General features: G+C 38.0%; 2 protein-coding genes across 2 annotated transcripts; both read right to left on the reverse strand.

Annotated features, from left to right (window-relative positions):
* Window positions 1-401: 401 nt before the first annotated feature.
* Window positions 402-8,591, reverse strand: rnf212 (ring finger protein 212). The gene is made up of 13 exons (XM_075480733.1): window positions 8,506-8,591; window positions 8,162-8,278; window positions 7,532-7,593; window positions 7,339-7,413; window positions 7,049-7,105; window positions 6,526-6,584; window positions 6,368-6,427; window positions 5,196-5,260; window positions 4,566-4,626; window positions 3,587-3,629; window positions 3,383-3,437; window positions 1,271-1,340; window positions 402-712 (listed from the first exon to the last, which is right to left on the reverse strand). Exons 2-13 carry the CDS (start codon window positions 8,268-8,270, stop codon window positions 583-585), a joined length of 846 nt encoding a protein of 281 aa, XP_075336848.1. The 5' UTR covers window positions 8,271-8,278; window positions 8,506-8,591; the 3' UTR covers window positions 402-582.
* A 1,979-nt stretch (window positions 8,592-10,570) lies between these two features.
* Window positions 10,571-12,731, reverse strand: LOC142397384 (transmembrane emp24 domain-containing protein 11). The gene is made up of 5 exons (XM_075480734.1): window positions 12,602-12,731; window positions 11,584-11,675; window positions 11,055-11,180; window positions 10,820-10,966; window positions 10,571-10,720 (listed from the first exon to the last, which is right to left on the reverse strand). Exons 1-5 carry the CDS (start codon window positions 12,729-12,731, stop codon window positions 10,571-10,573), a joined length of 645 nt encoding a protein of 214 aa, XP_075336849.1.
* Between the last annotated feature and the right edge of the window lie 1,811 nt (window positions 12,732-14,542).

Raw genomic sequence — 14,542 nt, forward strand, 5'->3', positions numbered from 1 at the left:
ATCCCAGTTTATCTTTGTAAATTGAACAGGTGCTGGTTCAGCACAGTGAGCGTCACGTCAGATTGAGCCTTTGGCTAAAAGCCTGGAAGGCTTTGTTGTTTCGAAGCCTTACAAGGCTTCTCCGCTGGATTACTGAAAACAATTCTTATGGATAACCTAATCTTTTGCTACATAACAGCCACCAACATAGAAATCAATGTAGCAGAATTTCATAAGGACGTTTGCAGACATGGAAAGAAAACACTTTAACTGTTTAAGGCCATGTGGGTCCGACTTCTCTGATGAACAGAAAGACTTAAATAATTTCTTTAGAATCAATTTATTTGATCCATATATTGAAAGAAAATTGCATTTTAACAAAATGTGAGTTAAATCATCAATATAAAGTAAGTAACAGGACATATTTGAGTCAAGCTGGACACGTTTAATTGTACATGTAGATAAAGGGTTGTTAAAACTAACACACACACTGGCTGGTGACTTGTTTTAGATTGAGAGAATCTATAGAGACATCTACAGAAAGACAGGCAAGGTGTACTTCCTATAAAGGCTTCATGCAATTAATGAGTGTGTTTGTATGTGTTAAGGAGGAGGGCAGACCAGAGAAGACATGGAGTGTCTGAAGGAGGATGGAGGTTTGAAGATGGGCGACGTCCATACAGAACTCGGGTTGAATGATGCCTCCGGGGTCAAAGGTGCTCCTTGAAAACGACTAAAACAGGAGAGGAAAATTGTTACAATATTCCAAATAAGCAACATGTTTGACGGTAACTTTTAACTTCTTCCAGAAGCCTCCAAAAAAACAAAACCAAAGTCAGATATGTGACTGTCTAAATATAGTCCATTACAAGGAAGCCATCTGCTTATTTGCAAAAATCAACAAGGAATCAATTCCTTTTTTTCTCTGTACATGTTTCAGGAAGCTGAACCAATTAAATGACAAATATAATCTAATTAAACTCCTTCAAGTGCCCAACGGAAATAAAAGTCATCAAAATTTATCACTGATGTTGATAACCCTCACAAATTGCTTAACTTTTATCATTTATTCTAAAATTCCAATATTGAGAAGAATAGACTAACAAACCTTTTCATGTGATGCTGAGACAATATCTATGGGATTGTGAGTTATCCTTTAAATGAAACTGAGCTACGAGTAAAAAAAATAAAAGAAGCTCACAGCTACATAAAGGCACGCTTGTGGAGTTGAAGTAGACAAATAAGAGACGTATAATAAGGAATCCATCTGCAAAGAGAGAAATTCATCAACCTGACTGTGGCTGAGCGTGCGGAGCGGGCAGCTGGCATGTTTTGGTTGGACGACCTGTGAGAGATTATGCCTGGAAAGAAAAAGAAAAATGAATTAAGCAAATGAAAACACGGTCAATGCTTCACACAAATGACACAAATAACACAGCTCAAAACGGTTTCAAAATGCATGAGAGACATTTTGACATCATTATAGGCTTATGTGTTTCTTCTGCCCCGACATGAGCTTCATGCCAGCGTCATTTGGAAAACTCTCCAGGAGAACAAGACAAATGGTTGAGTCATCCTCTCTCCAAACTTACGCAGAGGTTGCTACCAAACATGGCAAAACACCCACAGCATGCGCGCACAGCTCTGCTGCTGTTAGCTCCAGTGTAGATGGCATATATCCGGAGTAACTTTCAGACAGTAAAGCATCTAAAAAAGCCATCAGTCTAATGCTGGTCACATATTTTCATTTGCAACAAACAAATATCTACTTACAATAACACAGATGATAATAATAATAATATCTACACCACAGCCCTACAGAAAGAGCACTTCTAGTGTTGTCACACGCCTCATTTGTTCCCCACAACATGGGTCATAACCCTTAAGAGACTGAGAAGCTTAACTCTTAAGCTTATCAAAAGACAACTTTTGTAATGGTTTAATAACTATTGATGGTGATGGTGAACTACAGCCTGTGTAATCCTCAAACTGTCAACAAAGATTAAAACATGTTTGATTTTCCGAAGAACATTTGGTGCTCGGGTACATTCTTAACAGGAGTTGGTGTCTGAATCTACAGCCCGGTCTACACCAAAATGTGTAACATGTAGGTTTGTCCACATGTCCAAAACATAGAAGAGTCACCATAAAAACCCACAAAGTGTCACAATGTTTGTCTCAGGGTTGGTGGGCTTTGGTTTTTATGTGTTTTTTCTTGCCTTTTAGTCTCTTGGTTGCACATGTTAACCCAATTTTTCTGATTAGCACTGGTAATTTGGTTTTTGCTCAATGCTCTGGTTCAGTTATTCTTAGCACCTTGGTTTAGTCTCTGTTCTGTTTTGGTTCAGTTCTGGTATTTTGTTTGAGCTTTATTCTATGTGAATTCTGCCTTCGGTTTCAGTCCTTAGGGTTTGGCTTGTGTCTGTACTGTTCAGTTACCACCTTTTGTTTCTCGCTCCCTGGTTTAGTGTCTCATGTGTTTAACTCTGTTTGTATGTGTTCCTGTTCGAGTTTGTGTTCCTTGTGCGTTCTGTTTAGTTTCTAATTGTTTTCAGTGTTTCACTCTGCTGCTGTCACTCAGCTCATCAACCCTCTCAGTTTATATAGCTCTCTGGTTCTCTTAGTGTTTGCCAGTTTGTTGTTGTCTCAACCTCTTAGTGCTTTGCTTTTCTGCATTTGGGTCGCCACCTCCATCTCTTTAACCATGGATCACAACAGCTTGTTGTTTTATACAGTAACCATGTATGTATCAACATTTATTGTAAGCCTAACAATGTGTTTAATGTGCCACACTGGAGCTTGCCATGTGCGGCCACGTGATCAGTCTGCAGGATATTAAAGAGATTGTGGATAATGACGATTCTCCTGAAAAATTATTTCTCAAAACAAGCGTCCATGTTGATCTTCTGCTCCTTGTCTTCTTAGTCAGGTATGTCGTTTTTCTAATTGATGATCGATCCAGATGCATGTGCAGTTGGCGTGCTCGGTCTGTGAAGCTACAAATGTTTGGGCTGCACGTGTTCAGTCGCAGAGGGACCTTATGCAGACTTAGAAACCACAAATTGATCAAATTCTCTTCTAACCAAGAGGGACAGACAGACAGAGAAGTAGAAAAGTGAAAATCTTGGACAACATTATGGGGTGAGAAGGGTTAAAAGTCAGTTCTGTGGTGTGACAGTTCACAGGATAATACTGTTCTGATACTGCATCCCACTTCCTTATCCCTGTTTTTGAATGTGTTCTAGATGTGAAAAATCCCATTTGTGACATCCATCCATATATTTTCTATACCTGCTTAATCATAAAAAAAAATACATGTATATTGTTGCTGGTAGAATCTGACACAGACAACACTTCTTTAACACTTCTTAAAACCAAAAAGGAAAAGGAGCAGAGCATTTACCCATTCGTCCGTCTTGTGGAGGCTTGATAATTGACAGTCTGGGTGCAGAGCTTGGCTGAAACACAACAACACACAGGAAAAAGCCTCAATACCTCAATACTTTTAATTCCTCGTGCGCTGAATTCTTAAAGCAAATATCAGGATGTTGTAAAACCTTCACAGATCTCTTTCAAAACAAAAACTGGGTGAAATAATGGCACTTACTTTCCTGAAAAGACTCCTTTCATCCACGTCCATGTTGTCAGGGCTGCCAGACAGGAAGGCACACTTCATTAGCTCTGTTGGGTTCAGCTGGCTGAACAGTGGTGCCTGAACAGTTTCCTTTTTTTCCACAAAGTCAAGTGTCTATTCAACAGCGACATTTATTCTTTTTAAAGTGAAAGTTATTGATACTCCCCATATAATTTGATGCTACATGGAGCTCTAAATGACTATTTTAAAAAATGCATGAAGCCAGATAATCTGTACAGAAAAATATTTAATTAATTTATGTTCTCCACAAAAATTGTGACCATACATGTATAGCATAGCTTTACTCTGACTGGAAAACAGAATTTTGTTTAAAACTTGAGATAAAACGAAGAGCTGTTGGATCTTTTCAAAATAATCACAAATTTTAGTGCACCCAAATAAACAAGAAATGTAGTGAGACCAACTTCCTGATACAGATGGGCCTCTTCAGTCTGATTTGACGGGCAGTAATGATTTATTAGTGACTAAATATACAGTTAAAGTCCCCCTTTTTTTCCCCCCTTTTCAAATAAAAGCTGAATTGGCTCTGAAGCAATTGGGGTTTGCAACTGATATCCATCATTTCTACTGCTTTTGCTGTTTAAGCATTTAAAGTCTCATTGAATAAGACAACATTTAGACTATTTAATTCAGGTGCCCAATCAATCCTCAGTCAGTGGATAAGAAACCCAACAGGGATTCTTACCAAAACCCGAGCTAATAAAAGCTTTTTCAGCTGTGCGTCTTTGTGGACAGCCACAGGGCAAGGCAAATCTAAACAACAGCTAAAGCTAACATTAGACATTGTTGATGGAAAAAAAAACTCTCGTTTTTCCTTTTTTCAGAGTGAAATAGCCCCTTTTTTTCTCAAAGGAGATAGGGCTGAAGAGAGTGCAAAGACAGACAGAGGGTGTGGATTAATGACAAGAAGAAGAAGACAGATGATACTCACATACTGGTGACTGAAGAGTGTCGTGAGAAGGAAACTGGGGAGTTATACGGAATCTGTAGGACTACAGGCAAACACCATACAGCAACGCATTAAAATATACTGTAAACCATTACTGACAAGAGAAATTAATGGTTATAAAGTAGATGTATACATCTGCAAAGAACATGGAGTCAGGCCAAAAGGCCCAGATACATCAGGGTTTGAAGTTTTCTGAAGGAGGATGTTAGCTTTTCCTTCTTTTCTGAAAGTCACCCAACCCGTGTTTGGTGTTCTTTTCTTATCTTTCAGAGGGTTTGGGGGGAGGCAACAAGGATTTCAATTCTGTTTTAAATAAGTCAGTCACAACACATTGTAATGCCTTTATAATAATAACACAAACATTCTTATTTCCAACATTATGATTGGATAATTGCATTGATGGAATAAATCTAAGAAACATGTCATGAACAGACAATGTATATGATACATGAACTATAATTTGCTTGCACAGTACAGCATTCAAACCATACAATTTTTTGTGAATGACATTTTAAGATATTTCTAATTATTTAGATGCAATAACAATCAGCCGTGTCTGCCATACAGACCAATAGAAGCACAGTAGAGCCAATAAATTATAAGACTGTTTACCAGGTTTATGCCCCTGTGCAGTATGGGAACTGCGGCTGATCTGAGACACAGTTGACGCCTTGGCGCTGTGTGAGAGTAATAAATAAGATTAAACAGTTCCAACAAAATAGTGTTCACAGCCACACAGTTCCTCGCTTGAATCCAACAATGAGAGACCGGTATAGGCTTACAGTTACACTAAATATAGCATGCAAATGTTAAAATAAAAATGATGTTACTGTGATCAAGCCAATTGAGGAGGAGATGAGTTAAGCTCCAAAGGTAAAAAGGTAAAAAGTGAAAATGTAGCATTTTAACAACATTTGAAGCAAATCTTTTGAAGTATCTTTTTATAAACAATTTAAGAGTTTAAAAGAAAGGAAATGAGAACACTGTAAAAGATATTAAGTTCTCAGAATTGATTCTAAGTATTGACAGATGTTTGTAAAATCTAGTAACATCTGCAGCATTTCCATGCATTAAGGGATTTGTTTTATGGAAAAAGACTAAATATGTAATACTGATAAACAGAGTTAAAACAGTTTTTAGTGGCTTAATCAATGTCCTAAGCACTTATTCTTTTCTTTTGCTCGCTAAACTGTTCATGTTTACAGAAATTTTTAATCAGGGGTGCCCAGGTTCTAAGTCTACTTTCAGTTCCTATTTTGTATTTCAAAAAGACATTTGCTTCAGTATTTTGGGGTAATGATGTGGAGATTGATGCAGCAACCTACATGTAAACCGTAGCATTTATTTAAATGCTTCTTAAGATAGTCATGAGTCTGTTTTTTAACTTTAATCTAGAGCTGAAACTGGATTATAAAAGGTCTTGTGTAAATATAACTGTTGTGGTATTTTAGCCCCCTTAAATAATTCATCTCTGATTTTAACAGGCCAGGCATAATGTGTCGGCAGTGACATCTAGTGAGAGTTGAAGATAAAAACAGCCATACTGTTTAAATACGCCTTTATACTGTATTTATGACTAAATACAAAAGGAAAAAACAAAACATACCCAAAAATGTGTTAAGAGCTAAGAAAAAAAAAGAAAAAGGCTAAGAGCTAGGAAAATAATAATAAAAATATTTCTCAGGCTAGTTTAATTTGTGACAGTCTGACAGGGAGCGTAACTATCAGCATGCTTCGTGGCTTTATATTCAATCACAGTAATAAATAAATACTCAGCGCTGTACTTCTGGTGCTGAAGAGAGTTTTCCAGCTGTCTTATGTAGGCGCCCTGTTCACTCAGGTTCCTTTGAAGAGGAAAAAAAATGGACCCAACTTGTTATGAGCTCCAGTTTAGAAAATTCACTGCATGTGAATGTGTTTTAAACATATGGATTTCACTCGCCTCTTCATCTGCTGCATTTCTTGCTTCATCTTGACTAATACGTCTTCTAGTTTCTCATTCTGTAATAATCAAAATGTGTACTAAGACTGACTATACCGTAGCATCAGAAACATTAATGTGTATCTTTGCAGAGACGGGGAGTAATTAAAACACAATCATGAGAGCTTGAATAAGGGCAACTGGACTTCTTCTTGGATCTTGAAGACGTTTCACCTCTCGTCCGAAAGGCTTCTCCAGTTCTGAACTAGATGGTGGGGAGAATCAGCTTATTAGCAGAGAGGGTCGCAACAGTCACACGTGTCACCTGACCAATGTGTCGTTTGAGTCACTGGCTCTTATGATTACCCTGACCTGGATGACTTAGAATCTTCATCAACAATTAAAACATACTATCAGAATAGTTGGTGGATCGGGCCTGTCAGGTTTTAAAATACAAAATATACTTTATAACAGCAGTAACGTTCAAAAGAATATCAGAAAAACTAATATGGCATCCGTTTCATTAAAAATAAATGCTCCTAACCCTTTGCTGATAGTGCGTCAACAGCCTCTTTTGATGTCTTGCCTGGAACATTATAACCTGCCGAAAGGTAAAAGAGAGGTGACACCGTGCTCGTATGTAAAGTCTGTGCTGGAAAACAGACATTACACATTTACAGCTGATTTAGAGCATAGCTACTGAGACACAGAACAACAAATTCAAATAGTGATAACAGAGAACAATACAGCATTGTAAGATGCGACAGCGGTTTTCAGAGCTATGAAACGACTATTCTTAATTATTTTAGATGTGAGTAAAGGACATAAACTAACTTTGCTGATTTCTGCTAAGTGTTTCGTTGCAACAACGTTGATGTCAGAGAACAAGGCCTTCACGTCAGAGCTGCTCTGAAACAAAGACATTGCAAAAAAGCCGGATTTTGTAATGACAATGGCCTGTTCTTTTACGTTATTATATGTAAAGTCGTTTCATGAGAAATCTGATGTGGAAAACAAAGTTGCTTACTTTGTCAGAGAGTGGTGATACTTGGCATCGGGAGTTGCATATCAAACATTCGCCTTGGTTGCCTGAAAGACAGATTACAAGTATTGTATATACTGACAAAAAGTACTTTTGTCTTCTAAGTGGAAGAAATACATTAACTGAAAAAAGTGCTTCCAAAAGTGTTTCTGTCTGAGAGCCTAAATGAATTATTAACCCGCTTAGCCTTGGGACCCAGAGCAAGTGGACTTTAAATGAGAGGGGACCCATCAGGAACTGACTTGTGACTTACGAATATGATCAGTGGTTCCCAAAGTGGGACCAAGGGATCTCTAGGAGTATTTCTATTCCTCCCTTGACCAACGTGAATGTTGTAATTTCATTCATATTTAATTTGGGGCCATAACATGAGCCACATAGTAAAACTGACTTTCAATTGAACTCCCCTGTGTCATGTAAAAATGGGAGTTTTAAGGGCTACTGAAGGTACAACTGAGCAATCAGGTTTGCAATATCACTGTTTGCCCAACAGATGTCCCTGTTTAATAACGCTGCATGAGCAGAGAGCACGACACTGCAGTAGCGTAGATGGTGTTCATAAATATATAAGACAGTTATTGGTTTGATTGCCTCTCTATCAAGACAGTTTTCTACCTTGTTGATAACAGACATTACATATGACGTGGCCACAGGTGGTGACAGCCAGTTTGCGGTCAGTGCTGGGGGAAACAAAGCAGGAATTGCAGCAGACCCAGTTAGACATTGGAAGACCTGCAAGTAGATAAAATTAGCAATAAGTTTATTAGCTAATTACTTCATCAATACTATTACGTTTTGTTGTGGTCACAAATTTAAGTAAGGGATATTTCAGTCGCCACTTCTATATACTGTGGTGCTTGAAAATATCTACCAATATTATTATTTTCCTTTAGTGTATGCAGTAGTTTTTAATAAACGGGAAACCGTTGTTTACAATGAGGTGGCAATGGTTAGATTACCTGTGGTTTCGCGTTGTTGGCGAAGCTAAATGCTAACTTAGCATAAACTCCTTTAAACCAACAATATATCCAAGGTGGTTACGTGTAGATTTAGCGATGTTTTTAATTAGATAACCTAATTTTAACTTCACCCTTTAGATGATTATTAGTTTATTATCTATAATTTTACTAAAAACCGTCATATCAGCTATTACAGACTTCCGGTTGCGAATTCATTTTCAATCAGCACGTAACGACGTAAGAACGTTGCGTGCTGATAGATGCTAACATTTAAAGCAAGCATTTGCAGCTATGATATTAGATCTCCTATTAAATTAGGGTACAATCTTGTTTTTCAAAACAAACGTTTTCATGCCATTTAAGTACGGTAATAATTCAAATGATACTACGCATGATACGAAGTAACAACACATTAAAAAATATCTAGTTTTGTTTTCTGTTACCGTAGTTGCATATTAAAATCTGGGGTTTTGCAGTAATTAGCATATTTGAATTAATGGTAATGGCGTTATGAGTCTGTATATACAAAAATAACATATGGTCAAGTGAAAAAGAAATGATACATTAGCAACATCAAAAACAAGTAGGAATTAAGAAGGTAAGTAGCAGCCAGCTGCTGCTAATCAGATCCTCTTCATTACTTGATCATCAGTAATCAGTTTGCTGGTCTGGAGGATTCAGGTGTGTTTTAAGACAACGCTAAGGAGGAAAGACATCAGCAGTCGGAAACAATTGTTACTGCCAGTCATGCTGTGAAGGGTTATAAGGCAATTTTCCAAACAATTGTTCATCACTCTTCAGTGAGAATGATTATTCACAAGTGGAAACCATTCAGGGCAGTTGACAATCTTCCAAGGAGTGGATGTCCCAGCAAGTTCACCTCAAGGTTAGACTTGTGCACATCCCAGAGACACTGCAAATCACCCAAGAGCTGCATCTCAGACTCTACAGGCCTCGGTTAGCATGTTAAATGTTAAGATTCGTGACTGTACAATTAGAAAAAGACTAAACAAGTAAGGCTTGTTTAGAAGGGTTGCCAGGAAAAAGCCTCTTTTCTCAAAGAAACATGTCACACAAGACTTATGGAACAATGTCCTGTAGACAAACAAGAGCAAAGTTGAAATGTTTTAACTGTAAAGCACATCATCATGTTTGGAGAAAAACCAAACACAGAATTATCAACACAAACGCCTCATACCAAATGCCAGGCAAAGTTGTGGAGGCTTGATGATTTTAGCTTGTTGTGTAACCACAGGACCCGGGGCAGCTTGCAGTCACTGAGTTGACAGCTAAAGCTAGGCTGAAATTGAGTCATGCAACAAGGCTGATCTCAAGCACACTGGCAGAACAAGAATATCATGACTGAAACAGGAAAGAATCAAGGGGTTGCTATGGCCCTGTCGAAGTACAGACCGCTAACTGATTGAAATGTTGTGGAGGGGCCTTAACAGAGTGGTGGATAAGCAAATGTCTGCTAACTTCTGTAATATGAAGCACTGTTGGAAAAGAGTGGGCCAAAATCCTTCCACAGTGATATGATAATGAACTGATGATGTCATACAAGAAATTAATGCTTTTAACAAAATATAGTTCATGCATTCACACACTTTTTGGCCTGGCTTTTGTTAATGAATATTGACACAGTATAATATATCATGTGCTGTTGTTTATCTGACATTGTATTTACTTACTTTGAAACCCGGTAGAAGTTTGTCCTGATATGTACAATCTTAAGAATTAAAAAAGGATGTACTTTCTTAATCACATAACGCTATAGAACTTTTTTTATATAACAACACCAAAGAAGGACAACAGATTCATCAAATGTAATTTTGGCCACAATATTCAGACACAGCTGTTAGTTTGTCAAACCTTTACACATATTTCATCATTCAGACTTCATCATTCTACCACCTCATTTATTGTTTGGCAAAAATAGGTGTTTCCATTTGGATATCTTAGATTTTCATTGCAGCTTACAAAAAGGTTGGCTTTTGCACAGGCGTGGACAGGACGTGCAAAGAATAAACCATGAGTTGTATCTTTGACAGATGAGAGCTCAGATTTACACCAGTTTTTTGGCGATGAAGAAGTCTTTGAGTCGTTTCATCTGCCAGAAACCAACAGACAGCAGTACGGAGGTCTGTACCACAGCCCACCACAACACCTTGCTGTTGGTCTCTTCGCCGATCTGACGAAAATCGTCCTCCTTCTCCTGAATGACGGCAAGTAACATAAAAAGAAACAGAGGAAAGACACATGAAATCGTTGAAATGTGATGCACTGTAAACTCAAGTTTGGACATAAAATTTACCCTCTGGTAGTCCTGCTGCCTGATGATGTGCGTCATCTGACCTATGAGGTGACTGAGACTTTCCTCAAGAGTCTTCAAGTTGTCTTTGGTCTTGTCGGCATTGGGACCAGTCGTGTGCTCTCCCATTTGAACGTCCAAATGTAGCTTCTGTAAAGCAAAATTGGCAAATGTCATCAATTTCCATTCGTATGCTTGAAAAATATGTTGTATATGTATATGTGTCCACAGGTCTTACCAGCTTTTCTCCAAAAAAGACAGAAAACCTTGTGGAGTTTGTTTGGAAACAAAGGTAGTGCTGACCAGAGGCATGAGATGTGAAGGCGAATTTAGCAAATTTTCCAAAACGTTTGGACATCACTACCTGTAGAGGAGGAAAGACAATGTTTTTTTTTCTCTCTCATTGATCAAATATCTCAGAAGTGGAAGAGAAAATGAGAAATAGGAACCAAGTATGGCTGTTGGTTTTGTCCATTGGCTTCCATTTGGTTAAAGGCTTTTCAAATTTGATTTGACCACATCAGTGGACAAAAAGCTGGATGCCTGGGACAATATTGCAACACAAAAGAAGAAACTAAGACAGAAATCTAGGCTTACTGTAGATTGATGATGTTTATGTCAATCAAAGTGGTTAATTAGTAACACTGTTGAATTTATTATGCCAGGTTTTTTGTTTGGAACAAGCTGGCTCATGTTTTAGTTTAGCATCCAACACATGTTTGAGTGATCCTTTGTGTGGTGATTAACCTCGCCTATGAGTGCAGTACCTCCAGGTTGGAGTCTCTGACTGTCGCAGTGACACCAAGGTGAGGAGAGTTGCTGTTTGATTTCAGGTTCCAAGGCTCCAAGAGGAAGTTAGCTAAAGGTAAGAGACACATGCAGACATAAGCCAGGTTCCCTTTGCAAGGTTTAAAATGAAGGAAATCTCCACCAACGAGCAAAAAAGCGCGTACACCTACTTGCGGTGGTTATGAAGAAGACTTGATGCTGATTTGGGGGAATGAAAATAATAACTGAGCTTTAAACACACTTCTGATGTCCTGTAAAACATGATACAATAACTCTATGACAAGAATTCCTGAGGAAGAGCTCTCTCCATTACCCTCTGATGGATGTCTGCAATGTTTTTTTTTGTGTTTTTACCTCTGCAGGGTTTGTTTTCACTACTTTTTTTGATGAGTTTTAACCTCCATCAGCATAACTCATATTGCCACTCTTGTGACACGACACCACCTTGCTTATTTATTTTTTAAATTAATGGAAATTTGACTCATGTTTCTGTTTTGCTGCCTTTCAGAAGATTGCATCATATTTGATTTGCAATTGAATAAAATCTGGGTTATATCCACATACTATAACATACACAGCTGTGGTATAAACCAATAGCTTGACACATTTGCAAGTATCATCTTGGTCTGGTAAAGATACAATAATAATATGCTTGGAATAAATTAGATAACTGATATACATTTGGATAGAGTTGCAGGAAGCGTGTGAGAGTACAGTAAACAGGTCATACAGTGTATGGAGCGCTCTTTGCATTTCTTTGGCAATCGTATTATTGTTTTTTAAGAGAACCATATGTAGTAATAAACTGCATAGATGTGTGCTGTACAAGCCAAGCTTTCCATGTAACACAATTATGTCCCAAAAGTTCATGTACCGTACATGGCAGTTCACAATAACTGACAATTGCATACACATTCGAAATCTGAGTCTTCGTTTTTTGCTGCAGTTGAGAACATAAACGACACTCTGGAGGACTCTTCCATGTCAACAACTCACCTGTCACCAGTGTGTTCTCAGGAATCTCCTCAATGATGCATCTTTCCTCTTCCTCTCTAAGATCAAAATACATAGCTGCTGCAAACATTAGGCAACACTGGAGAAAAAAGCCAGTGCCTTGCAAACCCATTTTAGGTCAACTACGCACTATTAGATTGCAATATACTCGACTGTGACCAAATGTTTGGCCTTTAGTTTCAGCAGACTTTTGTAGATCTGCAAATTCTAACTCACGTCTCAGATGTCTTTCATCAGAAAACACCCATGCTGTATATAAAGTGGGAGGCTGTAAGGGCGACAGTTTGAGTGTGAGAAACTCACAGATGCTTCTTTATGTGACGAGACATTCTGGTTGTTTTGTGACTGGTTGACCTGCGGGCCAATAGCAAAGGTGTTAAAGAAACACTGCACCAGTTGGTAAATACTCAGCAGCTCCTTTCCAAAGATGATATTACATTGTATTTTGGGGGCTATTATTTAGTTAGGAATAAGCAACAAGACCCCTTTAACACATTTTTTATCGTCACAGGTATGTATGTCACTGGGGGAGACATGATTCCATCAAACGACTGCTCTGCTAAACTTAACTAAAATGAAGCAGCAAACCCAACAATGTGTTTCCATTGTCTTTATGGTTGTTGACTGGTGCTTGAGCTTGACACTAATGCAGTGTTTGTTACAACTGTATGCAAAAAGCGTCCTCATATTATTGGAATTTGTGTGGGAAATATTTTCCAAAGCATCACATATCATAGCTGCCATATGTTCACCAAAGAAGTAGCCTCTGAAAATGTAAACTCCTCCGCACACAATGAGCCCTTTTTATGTTCAGCATCTGCAAAAGTCTGAAGTGAGCCGGATTTCCGTCTCCACCCACACTTCAGTTGTGTAACAGAAATATCAACAGTAAATTTATACAATGTTTAATCTTTCATTTGTTCAGTTGATAAAGTTTTTAATGACCATGAATTGATATTGTGTCAGAAATAAGAAAGTATTTATTCTAGAATAACTTGTAATAGATATGTCATTAAAAAGCTGAGAGCTGCATTCAGCAACTTAATGTTTTTCTCAGTCAATACATTATATTCTAACATTGCAAACTTTTTTTTTTGCCTTTTTTATTCTGACACCTTCTCCTTTATCACCCAGAATGAAATGATGTCCCTCTTACAACTGTCTACTTCAGTCAGTGATGTGCAATAATCTTTGTTTCGCTGGAAAAAAAAGGGCCTTATTGATGTTTTTTTTTACATATACAGTATACACATGTATATATATATATATATATATATATATGTGTGTGTGTGTGTATTTCCCTGTTAAAGTAACACTAGAGAATTTGGCAGTGTATTTGCTCTTTGGCTTTACCTACAGTTGGGGGATGTCACACCACTGCCATGAACACACATTTCAGTGGGAGCCCTGCAAATACACCCACGCTCATGAATTTTTTTTACATGTTTAAGAGGCCAAAAAGACACCATCAAACGGCCACAAAAATGTCAAGTGATCGTAAAGTGAAAAGGTGTGGTGCGGGACTGGAAACCAAAGTCACGAACTGTGGTATCAAAATCACCTGAGCGCTCCAGTTCAGTTTCAGACCCAGAAATGTGCATAGCACAGGTCAGTTTACTTCAGAACAAGTCAGAAGCACTTAGTTTTAAGGTTCACAAACTTATCCAGTGTTGCTTATTGTGCTGTCTTCAATTTGCCCCAAAATCTATTCTGAAGACTGGATAGTCTTTAGTAACGGTTTTGATCTGTAAATAGGATTTATTCTTTACAGCCTGCATGTGCTGCAGTGGATTCTACAGCATCAAGTTAGCTCTTTCAGTTTGAACAAATTTAAATAGCGGGGAAGCACATTTACCCTTTTTATAACCAACACTTTCTCTGCAACATGAATTCAGGTCATTCGGTTCAGATTTTTTCTCTTCT

The sequence above is a fragment of the Odontesthes bonariensis genome, chromosome 13 (assembly GCF_027942865.1).
Source record: "Odontesthes bonariensis isolate fOdoBon6 chromosome 13, fOdoBon6.hap1, whole genome shotgun sequence".
NCBI classification, from domain to species: domain Eukaryota; kingdom Metazoa; phylum Chordata; class Actinopteri; order Atheriniformes; family Atherinopsidae; genus Odontesthes; species Odontesthes bonariensis.